General features: G+C 46.7%; 1 protein-coding gene across 1 annotated transcript; it reads left to right on the top strand.

Annotated features, from left to right (window-relative positions):
* Positions 1-679: 679 nt before the first annotated feature.
* LOC308153262 (radixin) lies at positions 680-21,208 on the top strand (the record flags this gene model as incomplete). The annotated part of the gene is made up of 14 exons (XM_080526348.1): positions 680-727; positions 9,133-9,216; positions 10,320-10,415; positions 11,465-11,587; positions 11,951-12,102; positions 12,935-13,018; positions 13,203-13,349; positions 14,342-14,438; positions 14,740-14,903; positions 16,168-16,298; positions 19,377-19,537; positions 20,184-20,276; positions 20,560-20,787; positions 21,044-21,208. Exons 1-14 carry the CDS (start codon positions 716-718, stop codon positions 21,206-21,208), a joined length of 1,737 nt encoding a protein of 578 aa, XP_080382474.1. The 5' UTR covers positions 680-715.
* Between the last annotated feature and the right edge of the window lie 755 nt (positions 21,209-21,963).

Raw genomic sequence — 21,963 nt, 5'->3', positions numbered from 1 at the left:
CGTTTCACCAGGTGATTCACGTTATCACATTACTCTGTTGTATTTGCAGTCTCCACTCTCCACTGACAATTGCCTTACTACCCGCCCCCCATGCTTTTTATGGCTTTCTCAATAAATACTGAGAAAAAAATACACCCCCCCCCCCACACACAAATGTTTGCCTCTACACAATTTCATGTCAACATTGGTGTGTTACTTTTATAAATTTAAGTAGGCCTATTGGAAAAGTAGCTAGTTGTTGGAGAGTTCTATGCCGCTCCTGGTTGTTTCAGTAAAGTATTAGCCTATGTCTTCTGTTGTTAATGTCTTAACTTAACTGTCATCTGTAGACCATGTTGCGACTTTGTCCTCCAGCGGAGGCTGGTGGAAGTAGAAATTGGAGGACGGGCTCAATGTAATGCATTCCATTCATTCAATGCATTACAATGAGCCTGTCCTCTGATTTCTCCCTCCACTAGCCTCCCCTGCTGTCCTCTGTCTGTCTCTCTTGTCCCAGCCCCATTCCGAACCCTCTCCGTTCTCTGTTTCACACGGCCCCATTGGCCCTGTTTTTGCCCTCTTACATTGCAGTTGCACTGATGAGTCCTGTTACGACATTCACCTAACTGATATTTTGTCTTTATCTTCCAGGTCCTGTAATTCAGGCAGTTGAACCCCGTCCTCTGACGGATTTGTCTTCTCGGGCTGTCGGGTGAAGGGAGGAGAGAAGACAAAGATGCCTAAACCGGTAAGAGTTATGAGTGAGAGTCTCTTTTCAGCAACCATGATGCGGTGGAAGTTGGGTAAGGAGACAAGAAATACAGATTCTAAAGCCTCTGTGGTCGGACTGGTTGCTTCTCGTGGGGCTGGCCGGAGATAGGTTCTGGCAACATCAAGGTTGCATGTTCAGTTCCCATGTTTGGTCCCACATGGACGGAACTATCTTTTGAACATACGGTTAACTCGTTCTGTGAGTGCTTGATAAAAATGACTGGTCAATGCGATTGATGTACCCGTCACCCCTGCCCCCAGGTGGCTTCCTTCCAAGTGAACAAGGGCCATAGTGTGAGGAGGGCTGCATGGCTCACAGGCCCTCTGCCCATCTCAGTCACAGTCCCTGGCACTGCAACACTACAGCTATTGTTGCCCGCTAATTGGGCATTGAGAGAATACCAGAGCCCTCGGGCTACAAAGGCGACGCCAAAAAACAAATGATTCCTACAAAGTGTACGGTGTCAGATGTCCGCTAAAAATCCTCCTCTGTTTTTTTCCACTTCGCCCAGTAAGAGATGAGTCATGTGGTTTTATTTAAGCTATTGTGCAATCCCAACTGATTCTTGTGAAGTCGGGATGTGATTTAATTTCTCTCTCTCTATGGGGGTGAAGTCATTGATGAAGAAGAGAACGTTTTGGAAGTCTTGGTAGGGGGATTTCGTTTTCATGCTGTGATGGTAGAGTGGTTTACAGTGCAGTGGGCTTTTGTTAGTGTTTTTGGCCTGCAGTGCTGATCAACAAGCGATGCGGGAGAGTGGACTGCAGACATTTAGCTTTGTCAGTGCTGTGGGAGAGGATTGGAGCAGGGTTTCATAGACCGTTGGGTTGACTGTGTTCTCCTTTCTGATTTGAATGTTGTTAGAGGAAGGAGATGATTGAATCATTTTGGACTGGACTGCAAAGTTGATCTTTTGAGCAGCAGATGCCTTCTGTGGCTCAGTTGGTAGAGCATTGCGCTAACAACTCTTAGGTTGTGGGTTCGCTCAGACCATATATATACTCTAAGGTATGCACTCACTGCAATGTAATTCGCTTTGGATAAAAAGCGTCAGCCAAATGGCATATGTTATTGTTAGAGGTGGGACGCGATTACATTTTTAATTAATTAGAGGCTTTGGAATTACTTAATCGAAAAAATAGTTTAAAATAGTTAGTTAATGTGTTACTTTTTCTGTAGTTAATGAATCAAAATAAAATTTAAATTAAAGTCCCAGCCCTAAATATGATATCAGTTGCTACAGTGCTACATAGGTCACTCTTCAATTGTATTGGTGGGCATCGTCTGATTGTGGCGCCGTCTCATGACCAAAGGGGGGGGGGGGGCACACTGTGCTGCCCTCATGGATCTCTGTGGGGGACGGCAGCGGAGCGCCCGGACAGGCACTGATGTCATCCTCTCTTCCCGTCTCCTCAGTCATCAGGGCACTGTCCCAAAGCGGCTCCTCGGATAGCGGCGCCTCTGTTAGAGGGTATCGCTGTCAAAGGCAGTAGCGGAGAGCAAGAGAACAGTACGTCCCACTTACCAGTTTCTGTCAGGCAGAGCGCAAAAGCCCCGTATCTATTTGAGTCCCTAGGTTTCGGTCGATGTGCAGCACCTGGGAAAATGGATCACGCTGTCGTCAACCGTCGAATGAAACTCGACCTTTTAAGTAAATGCCACTTTATTTCTCCCGTCAAGGAACTGAAGCCTAAGGATTTTACTCTCTTATACATATAATGGGATGTATCAGTAAACTTGAAACCGGACCAAATTAGTTTGGTTTTGTCTGTGCTTTGGTGAGCTGTGAGCCCACCTCTGGGTCAGGCCCAGGGCAAGGAAGGGTCCTCTGTGAATAACCTACATTATTCATGGGACAGGGCAGGGTCTGGTCACTCTGACAACCCCCTCCATCCTCTTCCCCTCAGCTCAGTGGGGGTGTTTATGACCTGACAGACCCCACAGGAAGGGGCCCCTGCAGGTGGCCCCAACGCGTGCCTATTTTTCCTGTTTGTTGAGTTGGAATTGGGGCCCCAATAAATCTGAGAGCTGAGTCAACATCCTGTGGAAGTGGGAGGGGGAGGGGGTTTCGGGGGGGTGTAGTACTCGTCGACACTGCAGCCCTGTTGGACAGCTAGCTCTGTTGACCTCTCTGGCAATAAGTGAAGTAGGCTAAGTCTCATGCTAAAAATGGCACAATGAACGTTCCACTGTCTTGATGAAGGTCACAGACGAAATGTCGACATGAGGTCTTAATTGCAGACGTCGTAAATCAGCGGAAAAGTTCAGTGCGAATTGATCTGAGAGGCTTGTATTACAAGCACCATGTGTTTGATTGCACTTTCAAATGAGTTGAATCTCAGCCTGGCCTAATTATAGTTTTTGGGAGTTCTGTCAAACGACAGAGACATGCACAACACTAACAACACTTCTGCTGTCCTCTTCCGGTTAGAAGTTTGTGTCACGGGGCGCTTAGGTGGCGTAGCGGGTTAAGCGCTGACCATGTAACCGCAGGGTCCACGGTTCGATTCCGGCCGGGGACATATCCTGCATGTCATCCCTCCTCTCTCTCTCACCCATCCTTCCTGTCTGAATCTTCACTGTATCTGTCAAATAAAAAAGAAAAATATGATTGGGACTGCCCCACTCAGAAAAAATAACTTTAAAAAAAAGAAGAAGTTTGTGTCACTTGCTCCACTAGGGAGGGAATCCCTTTAACTGCCTTCTCTCGACTACGTTCAGATTCTCTGCATACATACACTTAAATCGTAGTCCCTTACAAAGCCGTACTTTATCCTATGTGGTTGCTCCTGCCCTTACTTACATTTCATTCCATGATTGACTAGAACGACCACCAGCAGCTGAATGTGATGTTTCAGTTCTAGGCTTTGAAGGAGCCCTACCGTGCCCTGCCCTACCGGGGCCTCTGGGTCAGGTTCAGGTTCAAACCTCCCCTGATCCCTGGTAGTGCTGACAGGCCTGGGACACTGAGCACCTTACCCCTGCTGAGGATGTGTGTGTTGGTGGGGATTCCCCCTCCCAGTGACCAGGGGGGGGGATTAACCAGCCAGACAGATGACTGTCCTGAGCCCAGAGGGACAGATTAGCAGCCCCTACGACTGGAGGAGAGCAGTCGTGTGTGTGTGTGTGTGTGTGTGTGTGTGTGTGTGTGTGTACATGTGTGTAACACCCTGTCTGAGTCGTTCCCTCACAAAGCCCCTGTAAACAGCTTATACACAAACAGCTGCACGTTTAATGATGGGGTTGTCGGAGTGAAGATTCATCCTCATAACAACATAGAGAACACGCACACACATACACACACGCTCACACACACACACACACACACACACACACTCTGTGGGCCTTTCCTCTAATCAGCCCTCTCTTGGATCATGGGCCGTGGCATTTGGCCAGACAGTCCACAATGATCCCTGCTCTCCTGGCTCAGTCACATGTATGGTGGGAAATATAGCAGGTAAATATAGCAGGTATTACCTTTAATGTGGTGAGGCACTGAACACATCTCACAAACCCCATAGATCTTCTTGATTTATTCTTGAGGTAAAAAAATAATAAAAAGAATTCCCCAACGTCAAAAGTCACAATGTACGGTACATTATGTGGAGAGGTATGCAAAAGTCCCTCCTCCTGGTGTCGGTAGGCGTGTGTGATTAGCTGTGTCAGTGCTGTGGCATGTGGTCTTGTCTCTCCTCCCCCTCTCCTTCTGCACACACAGGGACAGGCTTATGTAGGGCCGTCTGGCCTATCTAAGGCTCCTCTCTGTGGCTTTGTTGTGTTTTGGCGCGCGCACACACACACACATATTGCAGACAAAGGGCAGCTCTTTCACAGCTGATCGCTTGTGGCAGGCTCCACACATACACAAGGAAAGGGACATTGAAAACTAGTCACTCGGAAACCCTGTTAAGCACTTGGTTCTCCATAACACTCTGCGGCACAATGGGCTGTGCGTTTGCCCCTGCGACTTACTTCATACTCTCTGGGTTTTGACTGTGTCTCGTGTTGTGAAAGGACTGTGTTTGAGGACTGCGCTTATTAAGTCTTACCCAACCTGTTGAGAACACCTCTGCCCCAACTTGTCTGAAAGTGTGTTAGGAAGGCCTAAAAAGGCAGATTTTTTTACTTTGCACTGGTGTCTAAATCTTCTGACGGGGGAGTATGCGGTCAGTGACTGGGAGCTTGATCCCAGTTGGACATCCCAGTCCTGCATACACACTCTCTGTCATCCATGAGATGAAGTCTAGACAGACTCGTTTGTTGAGGTCATTGTAAATTGGGTTGAATTCTATGTTTATCATTATCATGTCCTTTAGCAGGGTTCGGTTCAACTCCATGCTCTGAACCTCAGGCATAGAAGTCAATCTTCTAGTCCTGCACATTTGAAGTCATTTTCTTCTCTCCTGGTCCTCGCTCAAACCACTTGCGAGAAGAGGAAGACCTTTGATGCTGTCAATTATTTAGGGCCATTTAGCACATTTATCTAGGCTCCTCAGACTAGTCAGAAGTCTGTGAGGGAGACTAATTGGTGCTTGAGATCGACCTTTCTGGACACCATGACTGGATGGATGTAATGGATGGTAAATGGACTGCACTTATATAGTGCCTTATGCCAAAGCCCTTTACAACGGCCTCTCATTCACACACATATTCACACACCAATGGCGGCAAGCTACCATGCGAAGCGCCGGCCCGCTCATTAGGAGCAATTATTTTAACCGCCAACCTTGCGACCATTCCTTGGATATCATTCGTAGGCTCGTCAGCCCTCCCTCTTGAAACAGTCTGGGAAATAAAGCAGTTCACATTTGCCCATGTCGGCATGGGTTCCAATCCGGCCCATGCCCTGCTGACATGTCCTATCTCCCTTCTTCTCCTTACTTTCCTGTCTGTCTTCACTGTATCTGTCCAATAAAATGAAAAATGTGAGTGGGACTGCCCAAATAAAGATCTATCAGATTGTTCAAGTGAAGCGTTTGATTCTGAGCGACTGTTCAGCTCTGCCGTACCCCGGCTTTGAGCAGCAGTTAGGCAGCAGTGGTGGGGGTCAAGCAGGGCCGCTGGCCTCCAACAGCCCTCCTGCAGGACTCGCTGGGTGCGAGCTGTGGTTAAAGCAAATAAAGGCCTGGGGCAACGATTCTAAGATTTACGGTATATCATTTAAATGAAACTGATGAGATGCTATTTTAATGTTTTATACCTCAACTTTGCCCCAACAACTTGGAGGAAAGCAACTAGGGATGCACCGAACATTCGGCCACCGAATGTATTCGGCCGAATATCGCAAAATAAAGCACATTCGGTATTCGGCCGAATGTGTGAAAACACCGAATGTTTACCACCGAATAGTGGCCGTGTTTTGATGACGCAATACAATTAAATATAACTCTCAACAGGCGCGCGGCGCGAGGCGACGCGCTTTCAAAACTGGCTGCGTTCGTAAATTCACTCAGGAAGTCCGATCAGCACTCGTGGAATGCCTCTCGTCCAATCAAATGACTCGGTTTCTCTATGACGTCGGGCCCAGTGTGCGCTCCAGCGCTCTCAGAGCGACTTTACGAACGCAACCTTACACTCATCTAGCTAGTTAGCTTAGCAGTCGTAGCGGAAGAAGCAGAGTTGTTGCCTTGTTGAAAACATATTCAGACTCCCAGCTGTTCTACACGAGTTTATGACATGCAGCTGTATCATGCGGTGGTTTCTATGCAAACCAGAGACTATAAAAACAAAAGATATTCATTCTGAAATAACATGAACTATTATCCTTACACTCAGGTGGACTCAATTCAACTTGTTGAATGACTTGTTGAAGACATTTAGCATTTGACCTAATTTTAAGAGTGACAAAGGGTCTGAATACTTATGTACATGAGGTATTTCTGTATTTACATTTTAATACATTTGCAAACATTAAAAAACGTTTTTACTTAGATTATATTACTGTGTGTGGATTGATGGCAAATCTATTCAAAAATGTGAAAAGTGAAGGGGTCTAAATACTTTCTGAAGCCTATGTAGAGACAAATCATGAATATCATTAACTTGAACCCTGGAAAGCAGTAGAGATTAAATCCCACGATAATTAGTTATAATAAGTTATATATAAAAGTTCTTTTTTTTCAATCTCAATTTCTTTCTTTGAGAAGCATGAATAAAAAGCAAAATGTATTTAGTTTATGCAATGATCAAATTAAAAACTGCCGATACACATTCGGTATTCGGTATTCGGCCAAGTGTTTCCTTAAATTCGGCTTCGGCCTCGGCCAAGAATTTTCATTTCGGTGCATCCCTAAAAGCAACGTTTTATTATCCTCATTTGAGGTGTGAAATATGAACAGTTGTGCGATGTCTTTATGGGTTGTTGGGATTCAGCTCTGCCTCCCCCCCCCCCCATTTTCTTAAAGGAGACCGCAATGCCACTTTCCTTTTGGAATGCCAACGCCTGGTTGAACTGGCTCATGTCTCCTTGCATGTCGATGGTGAGGTCGTTCAAGAGCTTTCATGGGAGAATGACAAGGCAGATAAAATGTACTGGAGGTTTCATGGGTAATTAATGATGGTGAGACAGAGTACAGTCCTATGGTCTGGTTTTGTGTGGGACGGAGTCCCAGTACCGCCATGAGCTTTATATGCAAACGTTTCATGGATTATTAATCATACAGACTTACAGAGAGAATGAGGGAGACACAGAGAGAGGAGGAGGAGGAGGAGGAGGGTGGGGGGGGTGGGGGGTGTAATGGCAGTTTGCCTGTGCTTAAGGGGAAGAGGGATGGAGAATGTGTATACTAGTTCCTGAGGTTTCATGGGTAATTAATGATAGAGAGAGGAAGAGGGAGAGAAAGGGAAGCAGGTTCTCTCCATGGGTGACAAAGGTACTGTAACTCTACTGTAACACTATCCCACCGGGAGTGCACCTGGGATCATCTTTCTCTCCCTTTCTCGCTCGCTCGCTCGCGTTCATTCACACTCACTCGTTCTCTTGCCCGGTCTCTCTCTCTCCTCTCTTTGTCTCCATCGTCTATCGTCTTTCGGGGAGGCAGGTCATAGTGTGTCTGTGTGTGTGTCGGAAGGATTTAGGATGCCCTCGGGGTCAGTCCCGTTCCATCATCTGTGTGGCAGGCCTGGTGCCAGCTCCGCTCAGACAGCAGCCAATGACTGGGCCAGCTCCCCTTCCCCGCCCCACAGCACTCTGGGAAGGAGGCCGCTAGGAAGGGGAACACTCTGCTTTTTAGAGTACCGAGAGGACTCTAAAAAAGGCCCTTACACACACAATGAAAGATCATCAGCTCATCAATACGAAGTAGGCCTACATGAGAGTACACGCACAAAACCGGCTAACGTTACTCATTAACTGTTTACACAAGTAAAATCACAGTGTGACAGTCAGATGGAGCATTCGGTAAACAACAACAGCAAGGTAATGCTATCAGTTGAGTTAAAGAAAACCAACTCTTACCTTTGAGGACACCAACATGAGCCCTGCTTACCCGTACCTCCGCCGTTCTGTTCGTGGTGATTTTAGAGGCAATAGATTATTTTTGCCCCACGCATATTGCTATGAATAGTTCGAAGCTAGCGTTAGGTGCGAGAATGCTCGGTTAACCCATTAGCGGGAACATTATTTGTTTCACAAAATAGGCTGATTTAGTTGACCATGAACATCAGAGACATACATTACGAATGTTCATTTAAAATACTCTATACTGAGCACTGGTATAAGAACATGAACCAGAGAACAGCAGTAAATGCAATAACCCACAGTTGTCGCTGATGATGTTGCATTTTCGATTAGGATACGTTTACGGGATTAAAGGGACCGGCGACGGGCGAAGAGAGAAATCCAAATGTCCCGCTAAATTCGGACCAATCACAAAACTGTTTTGAAAGCGCCGCGCGCCTGTTGAGAGCGATTCAGTCTCGATTGCAGTGCGAACACAAACGACGAGGTTAATTGCAACATAACATATTGTAACTAACTACGCCCTAAATCGTAACGAAATGTAGGTCTGGAAGCGGCCTAAATCTAGCTTCAATCTGCTTTTTTTCTGTTCTCCGGTCATAATAACTCGCTGCCTTTCTGCGCAGCCTGAATCAAAGTGGACTGTCTGAATCAATTAGTGGCGGAGGAAATTCATTCGTGGCGGCCCGCCACGAATAAATGCATATAGAGGAAACACTGTAATCACTATCTCTATCCAATCAAATGTAACGTATAAGTGGGACTTTCTTGTTCCAAACAAAGCCTTGTTGTTGTTGTTGTTGTTGTTGTTGTTGTTGTTGTTATTATTTGGCAGAAGGAACAGGAAGCCAACATTAATAAATCATGCAATCATACTAATCAATCATGCTAATGCCTTGTGTTGTTTGTCTTGTCCTTTTAGATCAATGTGCGGGTGACCACCATGGACGCAGAGCTGGAGTTTGCCATCCAGCCCAACACCACAGGCAAGCAGCTGTTCGACCAGGTAAGCAGAGGCCTCTGCCCTCCATGGGCCTGAGGGGGACGTCTGTTCACTTCCACTGTGAAACTATTGGTGTTGGGATGCCCATCAGCTTTAATATGTCAGTGTCTATGTGCAGTGATTAGACGTCCCAAATACATTACCTGGGGGGGCCATGTGCGCCCCCTTCCAGTATCAATGATCCGGCCCTGTCAAATACGCGCGTGTGTGTGTGCGTGCGTCCGCCATGGCAGCCCAGGCCCCCCATGGAGCCAGAGCAGGCTGCCCATACATGTACACACGCTGCAGTATTCATGCCATCAGCTGAAATATTCATATGATATAGTCAGCAGCACGGGGGTCTAGGGGGCTGTGTCCGCCCAGGGCCATTCTCCCTGGTTTATATCGGGAAAATAAGTTGACATCTTAATCTTGTTTGTAATAGCCTACTTTAGATGTAATGGAGAAAGTGATTGCACTGGGTCATAAAACAAATATGAGGTGGTAACTGGGCAAAAAATAAATAAAGAAATAAATGTTCACACCACTGAGCCAAACCGAGCTGTACTGTGCTGGTCTGGATGAAAGGACAATGTGAAAAGAGAACGCCCCTGCCCCCACCCCCCCTCCCCAGAAGGAGTTATGGCCATGCGCTTCGTCTGCTACTGCAGTTAGAGTGGATATTAGAATATGCTGCATGTCAATTAATAACGCTCCCTGGGTTTAATGTTGTGCCCTGGGCCCATTATGGGAGGAATGGAGCGTTGCCGTGGAGACTCCAGTGAGGCGTAAGGGTAACAAACACACTCCTTAACTGGTACACAACATGCAGGCAGTAGCTGAGGCAGAAATACCTCACTGACATCGCTTTGGCTGGTTGGATAGAATGAAAGAGACAGTGTTTGTCTTTGTCCCCTCCTGTCCAACCAACCTGTGTGTCCCTAACCTGGTTGTGACTGACACTGGAAGATGGGGGGGGGGGGGGTGTGCGGCGGATGACGGACAGACGGACCTGTTTTTAATGTTACTGTATGAGACCAGCCACTTCACACAAGTGTTCAAACAACCCTTCTCAAAAGTGTAATTTCAGTTCATTTAATTTCTGCGGTTTTCCTGTTTGCCTCCAGGTGGTGAAGACGGTGGGCCTTCGAGAGGTCTGGTTCTTTGGCCTCCAGTATGTGGACAGCAAGGGTTACAGCACCTGGCTGAAGCTCAACAAGAAGGTGAGCGGAGAGGTTTGATTAGATTTTTAGGGTTAGGGTTAACACAATACACAATAAACATATAAAAACATATAAAAGAAAAAAAGTTTTATCCAACACAAATTTACCAAATTTACACTAGTGCGTTCAGGAGGGGACAGGAGGACGTGTCCTGCCCCTTCCTTACAATATATTACAACATTTAAAAAATAGTCTCTCTTTCTAAAACTAAATGCAACATAAATATCCAAATGCAGAAAATTGTACTTCAGTCACCTTACTACTCAGTCCTCTGTCATGTCCAAAAAAACACTTGTTTATAAGGGCTTTTGAATTTATTCAGAATGCGTCTGTCTCTGTCCATCTGTCTGTCTGTCTGTCTGTCTGTCTTTCTCTTCCCCCTCCCCTCCTCCATTTCCAGCGTGGCAGCCAGTAGTCAGACTCAGCTGGTTATTAGGCTTGGTTAGGGCCTCAGATGTGCACTTTCACAGGCTTCCTGTCAGACTAAAGCCAAACGAGGGAAAACGATCCTCCAACTGAATCCCCCCCCCCCCCTGCTCTGAAGTGCTGTAAAAGTGTGTGGGGTGCCTGTGCACGTCTCAGTGTGTGCTTGTGTGTATGCAGTGGGCGAGGAAAAAGGATCAGTGTGTGTGTGTGCGTGCGTTTAGTTGGAAATCCTCCAGCAGCCCCTCGAGCAGTGCAGGGCTGTCAAGGGTGATCTATGACAGGATTTCTTTTAACAAGTGGTTTCAGTTGGAAAGTCTTCTGGATCTGAACCTCTTAAGACCTGAGAATGAGACGAGAGAGAACCCGTGGAGGTCTTAGACAGACGAGTGTCCACTGTCACTGATAATAGCCAGCTCCTTAAGAGAACCAATGTTGGTTAAATGCCATTTCCTCATCGAACAGACTTTTAATCTATCATGAATCGGTTCCATGCCATTCTGAAGTGTCGGGAGTGTTTCCCAGGGCCACAGACGGCAATGTGGAGAAATGGGACTCGGCCATTGAGTGTGTGTGTGTGTGTGTGTGTGTGTGTGTGTGTGTGTGTGTGTGACGTTCCTCTACAGGTGACCCAGCAGGACGTGAAGAAAGAGAACCCGCTGCAGTTCAAGTTCCGCGCCAAGTTCTTCCCCGAGGACGTGTCGGAGGAGCTGATCCAGGAAATCACCCAGAGACTTTTCTTCCTTCAGGTGACACTCTTGAAGATATCCCCACCAGGGAGGAGAACCTAGCTAGTCAGTGCTGGAAAGAGTTGACCTGGTTTCAAAACAGTTGATTTGCCAGTACTTGGGAGTAGGAAAGGCAAGGGGGTATCTAAGTAACTCTCCTGACCACTAGTCTCTCATCCCTTCTGTGTATGTCTCTCTCTCCCTCCCTCTCTCTCCCTCTCTCTCTCTCTCTCCCTCTCTCTCCCTCTCTCTCCCTTTCTCTCCCTCTCTCTCCCTCTCTCTCCCTCTCTCTCTCCCTCTCTCTCTCTCTCTCTCTCTCTCTCTCTCTCTCTCTCTCTCTCTCTCTCTCTCTCTCTCCCTCTCCTTTTTGGGGTTTTCCTCTAGGTGAAGGAGGCCATCTTGAATGATGAGAACTACTGCCCTCCGGAGACGGCCGTTCTGCTGGCCTCTTACTCTGTCCAGGCCAAGTACGCCGACTACAACAAAGACATCCACAAGCCTGGCTACCTCACCCACGATAGACTGCTGCCACAGAGGTGAGAATTGTTACTTGAATTCTAGAATTTAACAATGCATATCAGCAATCACAAAGGATGATAAGCCTCATCTTAAACCTACCAAAAGACCTCCGCACTCCACAGTTGACTTGTAGGGCCTCTGTCATGCCTTTGTGGGTCTCTTAAAAAGAAATGCAGGTTCAATTCAGAATGTCAGTCTGCTAAAAAAAACATAACACTTTGGGGAAGGGAGGATGAAGAGGCCATGATTTACTTCAGAAACTGAGCTCTTATGCACCATAAAAGGGCATTTTCTCCAGTTTTTAAATGGGCAAAAAAAACAAAAAACCTGTCTTCAAGGAATCTCCATCGGCGATAGATTGAGGTACAGCAGGAAATATCAGAGATGTGTAGATAACATGTGTTCTTGGGAAGCAACCACAGTGTTCACTGCTATCTCATCCAATGTGTCCAGTGTGCTGCTCCGCTGCAGGGGCACACACACCTCTAACACCTCCGGCAGCGTGTCCTGCTAAGTGACTCTGCCAGCAGCTGTAAATGGTGTTAATTAGATGCAGGCTAGTTTGTAACTGACTTCCAGTCAGCCTGGGGCACAGTACTTTGGTCTTTGACGCCAGGCCCCTCTCTCAGACCAGGCTGTAAGGAAATGACCCTGGCCATTGGGGCTGGAACCACCCGCTGAAGTTATTCACGAGATCAGAGAGATTCAGAGATCTAGAAGGAACCGTCTGTTGTTGAACCTAGTCTCTCATGTACACACACACACACACACTCTCACACATCTCTTTACACATGTTTTCTATGTTGACAGGCTTATGTTTGCCTGACTGACTGTCATTGTGTTGTGTAGAGTTCTGGAGCAGCACAAGCTAACCAAGGAGCAGTGGGAGGACAGGATACAGACCTGGCACGAGGAGCACAGAGGCATGCTCAGGTGGGTTTGCGTCTTTGTATTGAACGATGGCGGTTAATGCAAATGTGCAAGTGAGTCTCTCTTGTCTTTGTAAATGTCTTCATGTCTCCGTTGAATGGCTCCCCACAGAGGAAGATTTAGATGACAGAAATGTGAGTCGTCATTGTGCCAAAAATGTTGTCTTGGTGCATGGTTTCCCCCTCAGGGAGGACTCTATGATGGAGTATCTGAAGATAGCCCAGGACCTGGAGATGTACGGCGTCAACTACTTTGAGATCAAGAACAAGAAGGGAACGGAGCTGTGGCTGGGTGTCGACGCCCTAGGACTCAACATCTACGAGCACGAAGACAAGTGAGGCTGCCTCAACCATGTCTCAACCATGTCTCAACCATGCCACAATGATGTCCCAACAATGTCAGAAATATGTCAGCTAATGTTTGTCTGTCTTATGAGATTAGCACACACTGCAAATCTGAAAAACTACAAGACCCTCAATACCAAACATGTATATATTTGTATGTATATATGCTTGAGTACATTGGGGGGGGGGGGGGCAGACGAGGAAGTAAGAGACCATTGCTATAGGTTCTCAATTTGAGGGCTCAGTGTCTCTTCTAGAGCGCTTCTATCGCCATGCTCTACCAGTTGAGCCTAGTCTGCGACCATAGGTAAGCAACATGGTCGCAGGTTGGGCCCCATCTTGTCCATAGATAGGCTAGGAGAGATGTTCTCCATCGTGCTTATACCCTATATTCAACTGTTTGAGGTTTACAGGAGTGTAGGGAGGAGAGTGCTAGGAGTTGTTTCTGGTCAGGGTCCATCCCTCTCTCCTCTTCTCTTTTCACTTGTATGCCTATGAAAGGATGGGATGGCTGGTAAGCAAGATTCTTTTTTTTAACGCCATCTTAATAGGTTAGGTAGAATTTTCACTGTCTGGCTGAAAATGATTCCAGTCTTGCTATGGGTTGTTCCTTGACAGGGCTAGTGTTCCCTCTATCTGTCCCCAACTATGACCTCAAGTCTTCCTCTAGCCAGCACTGCAGTGCATATCACTGGGTAAGAGGCCACTGTTGGCAGGATGCGTGGGTTATGGTGCCAAGTCCTGCAGCAGTGAGGAAACTGATTTGTGATCAGAGTTTCAGTATTCCAATTGACTCGTAATGGTCAGCTGGTCTGTCACTCTTATCGCCATCTGCTGGCTGATTTTATAGTGCATGTCTTGAGAAGAAGAAAGTTACTTGTCTTACCCAAAGATTACATCATGAATTTAGGATGATTTGCAAGACGTTTGGATTTAAGTCTATTGTGCATCCACTAACAGTGATCTAAACGTTTCCCCGTAGACTGACACCAAAGATCGGCTTTCCCTGGAGCGAGATCCGAAACATCTCTTTCAACGATAAGAAGTTTGTCATCAAACCCATAGACAAGAAAGCACCAGTACGTCTACCATTACATCTTTGTTGCCTTATATGCATGACACAGCAACACACACACACACACACACACACACACATCATATAAACACAGATCCTTATCCTTGATCTCATTACAAATAGATGAACCGTAAATATTTAAGAAATAAGTATTACATTTAAAGAATGACTTACTTTAGAATTGGGTAAGCATATCTGTATTTTCGGTTCTAAAGCATCCATTCTCTCAACTGACTCTCAACATGGATCTCTCTCTGTCTCTCTCTCTCTCTCTCTCTCTCTCTCTCTCTCTCTCTCTCTGGTAGGACTTTGTGTTCTACGCGCCACGGTTGCGGATCAACAAGCGCATCCTGGCCCTGTGTATGGGCAACCACGAGCTGTACATGAGGAGGAGGAAGCCCGACACCATCGAGGTCCAGCAGATGAAGGCCCAGGCCAGGGAGGAGAAACACCACAAACAGATGGAGAGGTACAGGAGCACGCTCATATACCACGGTGAAACTACCACGGCCTTCAGTCACCCAGATGTTTATTGGCTTAAGTCACGAAAGCAAATCAGGCACGTATCGGTCCTGGATATGAGAGCTGACTGGTGACCACCAGAGCTGACCACCTCTGCCACTGTTAGACTGTAGAATACCGGTGGCTCAGATTACAATACTTAGCTTCTAATAATCTGGTAATATAAACAGAAAAAAGGAAACCTACCGTATATAAAATGTATATCAGCTGAGAATACGTTAAACAGGGCGTTAAACAATGCGTTTTGGATACTGTCGCAAATAGACGCATATCGTTCTAAAGCCGTAAGGGAAAAATATATAATCTGAGAACACACGTACAATGCTGATGATGCTGTGCCCACTGTGGCCTGGTGGGCACCAGGAGCCAAGCACCTGAGTATGTTCACACAGCAGGGAGGAAAACGTGACGTTAGAATTATATTTGGTCAAAATTTAGTTTTTTACATAATCTGATCCATTAGGTGTTTATTAATGCCTGTGTGGTGTTATTTTTTAAATGTTGAAATGTTTTAGTTAGTAATTAATAAAATACAAAGGTTCCAACTCACAAAACATAATGGAATGTAAAAACTTTGACACTCAATATCTCTAAACTACCCTAAATGGAGATAGAACCTTAGAATTCTAAGCTCACGAAAGGTCAGAGAGAGCGACTATAAGGTTTTGTAAAAGTCCACCCATTGTCAGATACTTCAACATGGTGGAGTATGGCTGCCAGAAGCGTCTCTCCAATCTCACCAACCGAAACAATAGGTAGCCATTCAACATTTCAGAGAGGAGGAAAATAACCAGAAGAATCAAACAAATATTTTTCAAATATTTTTCTCCTTGAAGTTATGTGCCAGAACAACAACAAGACAGACAGGTGGATCCACTATGTCTTGTTCCTCTTGATCTGTTATTAGATGGAGGTGTAAGGTGTAGAGAGAGCAGGCGGTGGTACTAAGCTGATTGGAATTCATGCTGTAAGATAGGAGAGGAGATACACACCTAGTTGTGGATTACGATGCTAGTCCTCAGTGATTTGATTCTATGATACACGTATCAAATTGTTAGCATCTCAACAGATATTCCAGATCAGGAGGTTTTCCTCATACAATCTCAGTTGAATTCAGGATTGTGTTGCTTGTTGTTGTTGTTGGTGTTGGTGTTGTTGTTTTTTCTGGATATGAATAATTCCTATAATTCTGGTTCTTCCTCTCTTCCCAGGGCCCAGCTGGAGAACGAGAAGAAGAAGCGGGAACATGCGGAGAAGGAGAAGGACCGAATAGAGCGGGAGAAGGATGAGCTGATCCTGAGGCTGAGGCAGATCGAGGGGCAGACGATGAAGGCCCAGAAAGGTATCTTGGTCGGCCCGTCACGCCTTGGTTCACGGCTGGCTCTCTGCTCCCTCGCCCTCACGCACTGCCACTAGAGAGGTCTGACAGGCCAGCTTTATTCAGCCTTCACGCCAAGTCAAAGCCTACTTTGTTGCAGAGGGGAATAAAGGTCTCAAGCCCAGCTGAAGGCCAGACATTGAGTATATTGACAGGCACACAATACTTAGATTATTGCCCTTACTTGTAAATAAGGCAATATTTTTTATTAAGCAGGGTAATATTGTTAATATTAATATTACAGGGATTATTAGTGTGCATGTTGACATACTCACTGTCTTGAGTTATACTTGACATGGTTTTCCATCTCTGAATGTTATGAAACAGGTTTTCCAGACGTTGATTGGCTAAGCCTAGTCCCTGACAAAAAAAACAAAAAAAACTTTAAGACAGAAACTTGGCTTAAGTGTTTTTAACGTTATCCATGTCTGATTCTCCTTGGGCTATATTAGGTGTACACTTTGCACTGTGAAGTGTATATGCCTAGTAAGCCTTGATTGATGGTGCTGCTATGGGTCCAGGATGTCTGTTGGTCTGTCTCTAGCTGTATGCTAATGAGGCCTGACCTGACCTACTGTATATGCTGGTAAAGTGATTGCGTCACAGGTAAATGTGCAATAATAGGAGGAAGGTGTCTGGGGACAAAACAGATACAGCATATAGACACCTACAGAAGGACCACACCGATGGCTTGTGGGCCAGGGTTTCCGTTAGAAAAAATTGCCGCCGGACATCGTGTCCGGGAAGATTTCGATTTACCGGACAAACGTGATATATTCCGGTCATCATATTAAAATATATATATATTTTTTTTTTTCAAAATCATATAAAAAAAAAAAAAAATCTAATATAGCTGTTTGTCGCGGTGATTACTGTTGTGTAGCGGCCTATATATGCCATTTAATGTCTATTTCTCATCCGATACGATTAGATGCGAGCTATAATAATATAACATGATTCGCATGCGCGCTATGCCATTATGTCCAGCGCTGAACGGGCGCCTCACTGGGAACTGAACAGACAGCATCGATCAATGAACGGACTCCACATTACGTTAACTGAAGTTTGTTAAATTGTTTGGGATTAATGTGAGTTTTCTATTTTCTCTTTCCAGTTTTACCCTTTTTTTTTTTATCAATAAAACAACGTCATTTCTATAACCAGGGGGGTGTTCCGTCGACGTCGCTGGAGGAGGGTCTGGGCTTATTTCGTTAAGTCTCGCGAGACTCTTAAAAAGATCCAGGCATACCTTGATAGATCTCGCGAGACTTGTCGGGGTGAGCCTGGATTTTCATTTGGCGACGTTGATGGAATACCCCCCAGGTCTCGCTGGTTGGGAAGGCATTTCGTTTAGCTGCCTGTCAAATCATACTTAGGGGATAGCCCTGTAAGCTCATACGGGTCTGTATGTCGTCCTGAAGACCGGCTGTTAGATCATATCGCTGAAGTTTGTCTCCATCTTAGTGTAAATGTTGTCCGTTTCGTTTGTTATCCTTGTTATTGTGCGATAAAGTTAAGGCGCTCCGCTTCGGGCCACCATTTTCGGCTGGGCGCCGGGCACGCACACACTCGTGCACGCGCGGCACTGCCCGGGAGGGAGGGACCCGCCCCCTTTGGTTAGCCTATAGGCTGGCTGGAGGGGGCGGGTCCTTCTCTCTCAGGCGGTGTTGTGTGTGTGTGGGTGTGTGTGTGTTTGGTGCTCAGCTGAAGATGGTGGCCCGAAGCCAGATTTTCACCGGACATTTTGTCCGACGAGTTTTCAATTTGTCGGACTTCAACAAATTTTACCGGACAAAGACCGGTAATTACCGGTTAACGGAAACCCTGTTGTGGGCAATGTGCAAATATTATTAAAAAATACGTTTCGGAACACAACAGTCCAACTTTGATTGACAGATAACATTTTGCCGATCCTTGCAATCGTCAGTCTCTCTATTTGTTGTTGTTGTTGTTGTTGTTGTTGTAGACCAAAGTGGAGATTCAACACTATCAAGGGCCAAAGATGATTTTTTCTCCGCTAGATGTGACAATGGTGTTTCACTTTACCAGCGCAACAGGGTCCCCCCCTCTGCATCATATCACGCTCTCTCTCTCTCTCGCCTAAGACTAAACTATCATCTCTTTAACTTCTTATAGGCCTGCTAACAGCAACAGGTAAACATGAAGTCCAGTCAGTAACACCTTTTTTACAAACCTCCCCTTCATCACTTATAGAAGAGGTGTTTTGACCCCCTTTATTTAACCCCTCCCCCTATTAGACCCCAATGTACCCCTGATAGCATGCCACCCCACCGCATTTCTGTGTAATCATTCATTATCACATTGCATTGTTGTGTGTCTGTGTGCCGGACGTGTGCGGAAGCGATGGATGGACAAACACCCGCCTTTCATTTCTGATCCATACTGTATATGTGCTGGTGGGTTGTCACACACCCTCTTCAGACGTAGCTTGTTGAAACATGTCTGGATGTCTCCGCCACTCGTGTTCTTAGGCCAGACACAGAGGCATTTCCTGCTACATTCCCGGTATTTTACTGTTACTGTTGTCTTGTGTCCACTCAACTGGGGCAAGGGCATACCGCTAAATCTTGTAACTCTTAACACACACAGTCAAGTTACCAGTCAATTGCAGTTTAAGGGGTCTGCAAATGGTGCCAGTTTAATGCTGGTAAAGTTAATTTGCAGTGGGTTCCTCTCTATCCTTTTACCCCACCCATACCGTCCCATTCTACCTCTATTGCACCGATGTGTGTAAACGGGTTTACCTGGGTAAAGTAGGGTAAACCACGGTTAGTTTAAACAGCGGTCAGACAGATACATACTGGTGAATGTTTTCTGGCATTTGACCATTATCTCTGTGGGAATTATTCTTTAGAGGGATCAAGAGAGCCTCCTATTGGAGGATGGGGGATGGTACACTGCAGGGATTCTGAATGCAGAGTTAGAGAATGTTTGAAAAGGGGGGGCGGCGGGAGGTCATAAAGGATTATTCAAAGTGATGCTTGTTCACGTGTGTGTGTGTGTGTGTGTTTACGTTGACAGAGCTGGAGGAGCAGACTCGCAGAGCCCTGGAGCTGGAGCACGAGAGGAAGAGAGCGAGGGAGGAGGCAGAGAGGCTGGAGATAGAGAGAGAGGCAGCGGAGGAGGCCAAGGCCGAACTGGCCAAACAGGCCGCCGACCAGTTGAAGACACAGGAGCAACTGGTGTGTGTGTGTGGGTGGGTGGGTGTGCGTGTGCGGACACGTCACCAGTGCTGCATCTCAATGTGGCATCCTTTCTTCCTCCTCCTCTGTCCACTGCTGATCTTGCAACACTGGATCGGTGAAAGCAACATGGTGGAAGCTTACCGGCAATTTGCTCTCACCTTTCCAACTTCACCTTTCCAACTTCACCTTTCAGTGCAAATGAAGGAGAGGAAGACCCTTCTCTTTTGATGCACCCTGGGAGAGTGGGTCCAGGGTTAGGGTTAGGAAATGTGGAATCCTTCATTATAATAATTAACTTACGCTCCTGTTATTAGTAACTTGTGAATCTTGTCAGTCATACTATTTCACTATATTGCCTTTTTTCTGTTGCAATATGCAACCAGCCATAACTACGGGTGTGTTATCTCTATCTCTCTTCAATGCACGCACATTCCATGACATGTGGTTATGATGAGCCAGCATCTCGACCTCAAAGTTTGCCTATAAACGTTTTACTACATAATCACCCTGAACCAGCCTTCTAACCACTAAGTGCCGTGGACAGGATGTTAAACATCACAGACCTTTGGCTGAGGGCCTCGTCTCGTGTGGAGCTGTGTGACCACAGGGGTTGTGTGTTTCTGTGTTGCTTCCCACTTCGCAGGCGGCTGAGCTGGGCGAATTCACAGCCAAAATCGCTCTGCTGGAGGAGGCCAAGAGGAAAAAGGATGAGGAGGCCACTGAATGGCAGCACAAGGTACCGCCCCCACCCCACCTCCTACACTATGTATACTGTCCATCCTACTGTATGTGATGACCAACACCAAGACAGTCGAGAAAGTCCAAATCAATTGTAGAATATGTGCTCGGTATTACTGGTTAGAACAGAGAGAGAGAGACCTTCAGAAGGTGAAAGCAGTTTTTTGACCTCCTTGATCGAGCGTTTTAAGCACGTCTGTGGCTTTAGGCCTCTTGCCATGCTGTTTTCTGTGAGAGACCAGCCCCCTCATCCTTCCTCCCCCACCGCCCCCCTTCCCCAGGCCCTGTCAGCCCAGGATGACCTGGAGAAGACCAAGGAGGAGCTGAAGAGCGTGCTGAGCGCTCCGGCCGGCAGCTCGGGGGAGGGGGAGCAGGACGAGCATGACGAGAACCACGAGGAGGCCAGCGCCGACCTCTGCAACGAGGGCGTCAGCGTCCTGGACCTGCGCAACGAGGAGGAGCGCGTCACCGAGGCCCAGAAGAACGAGCGGGTCAAGAAGCAGCTGCAGGTCAGTGTTCCCCCCCCCCCGACCTTGTTCTGACTGGCTGTGTCCCTCTGTGGTCTTTGTGGAGCCGTTTTGACCCGTATAGGCGTCGATGGAAACACTGATCGTATAGTGGCTAAATGCATTCTCTGTTATAAGAGACGTTTCTATGTTTCTACGGCTTCTGACTGGATTGTATTATTCACGATTTTCTTCCTTTCTATCACCCCTCCCCTCCCCTCGCTCTCTCCCTCTCCCTTCCTCCTCATCCATGTCTCAGACGTTGAGTTCAGAACTAGCCGACGCCAGAGACGAAACCAAGAAGACCCAGAACGACATGCTGCACGCCGAAAACGTCAAGGCGGGCCGTGACAAGTACAAGACCCTCCGTCAGATCCGTTCGGGCAACACCAAACAGCGCATCGATGAATTTGAGTGCATGTGAGACCAGCATCTCTCCCCCTGTCTGCCCCCTCCATTGGCGACTTGCTTATGTTGAACAGTAGCCGCCCCCAAGACCCTCAACTCCACCACCACCACCGCCACCACCACCACCACCCCCGCGTGCGCACAAAGAATCTAGAGGGGAACGGCTGCCACCGCCTCAAAAAAACGTTGCCAAAGCTCTGCCCGCATCTCTACCCAAAGTCATCAGGACTCGCCCAAGCTGGAGCGAGCGACGCATCCACACCCTTCTGAACTCTCAACCTTCCCTGTACAGCAGAGAACTTGACTAACGACCGCAACGCTTGTAAATCTGACACGGAGACGCACGAAAAACTAAACGGGAAAGATTTTTGAATTTTTAAACAACCACAGCCATCGAGAAAGCTTGTTTTTGTTGTTGTAGCTTGGTAAGCTTGTATGCAAAGCTTTAGTATTACCGTTGGTCTTCAGTTGGCTTCAGTAATGCCGTCCTTCCTTTTTAAACCGTCACATTTTTTTCTGTTGTCATTTTGACTCTCTTTTATTGACGCCCCTGTTTTCTTTTGGGGGGGGGGGGGGGGGGTTTGGTTCTCCGTTCTCATTGTAAACTCAGAGGGGAGGTTGGTCCTCGACTGAAGAGATTGATGAAAGGTTTTGTGGACCTCCTGTCCCGGAGGGATATGAGTACGGTATGTGTTTTGTAAAAAAAACACCATGCTGTCATGTCAAAAAATATTTCAGACTGAAACCTTTAGTGTCAATGCAGAACCATCA

The sequence above is a fragment of the Nansenia antarctica genome, assembly GCF_963989245.1.
Source record: "Nansenia antarctica genome assembly, chromosome: 3".
NCBI classification, from domain to species: Eukaryota; Metazoa; Chordata; class Actinopteri; order Argentiniformes; family Microstomatidae; genus Nansenia; species Nansenia antarctica.
Note: the sequence above shows the minus strand (reverse complement) of the source record. Positions and strands in the feature narration are given on the sequence as shown.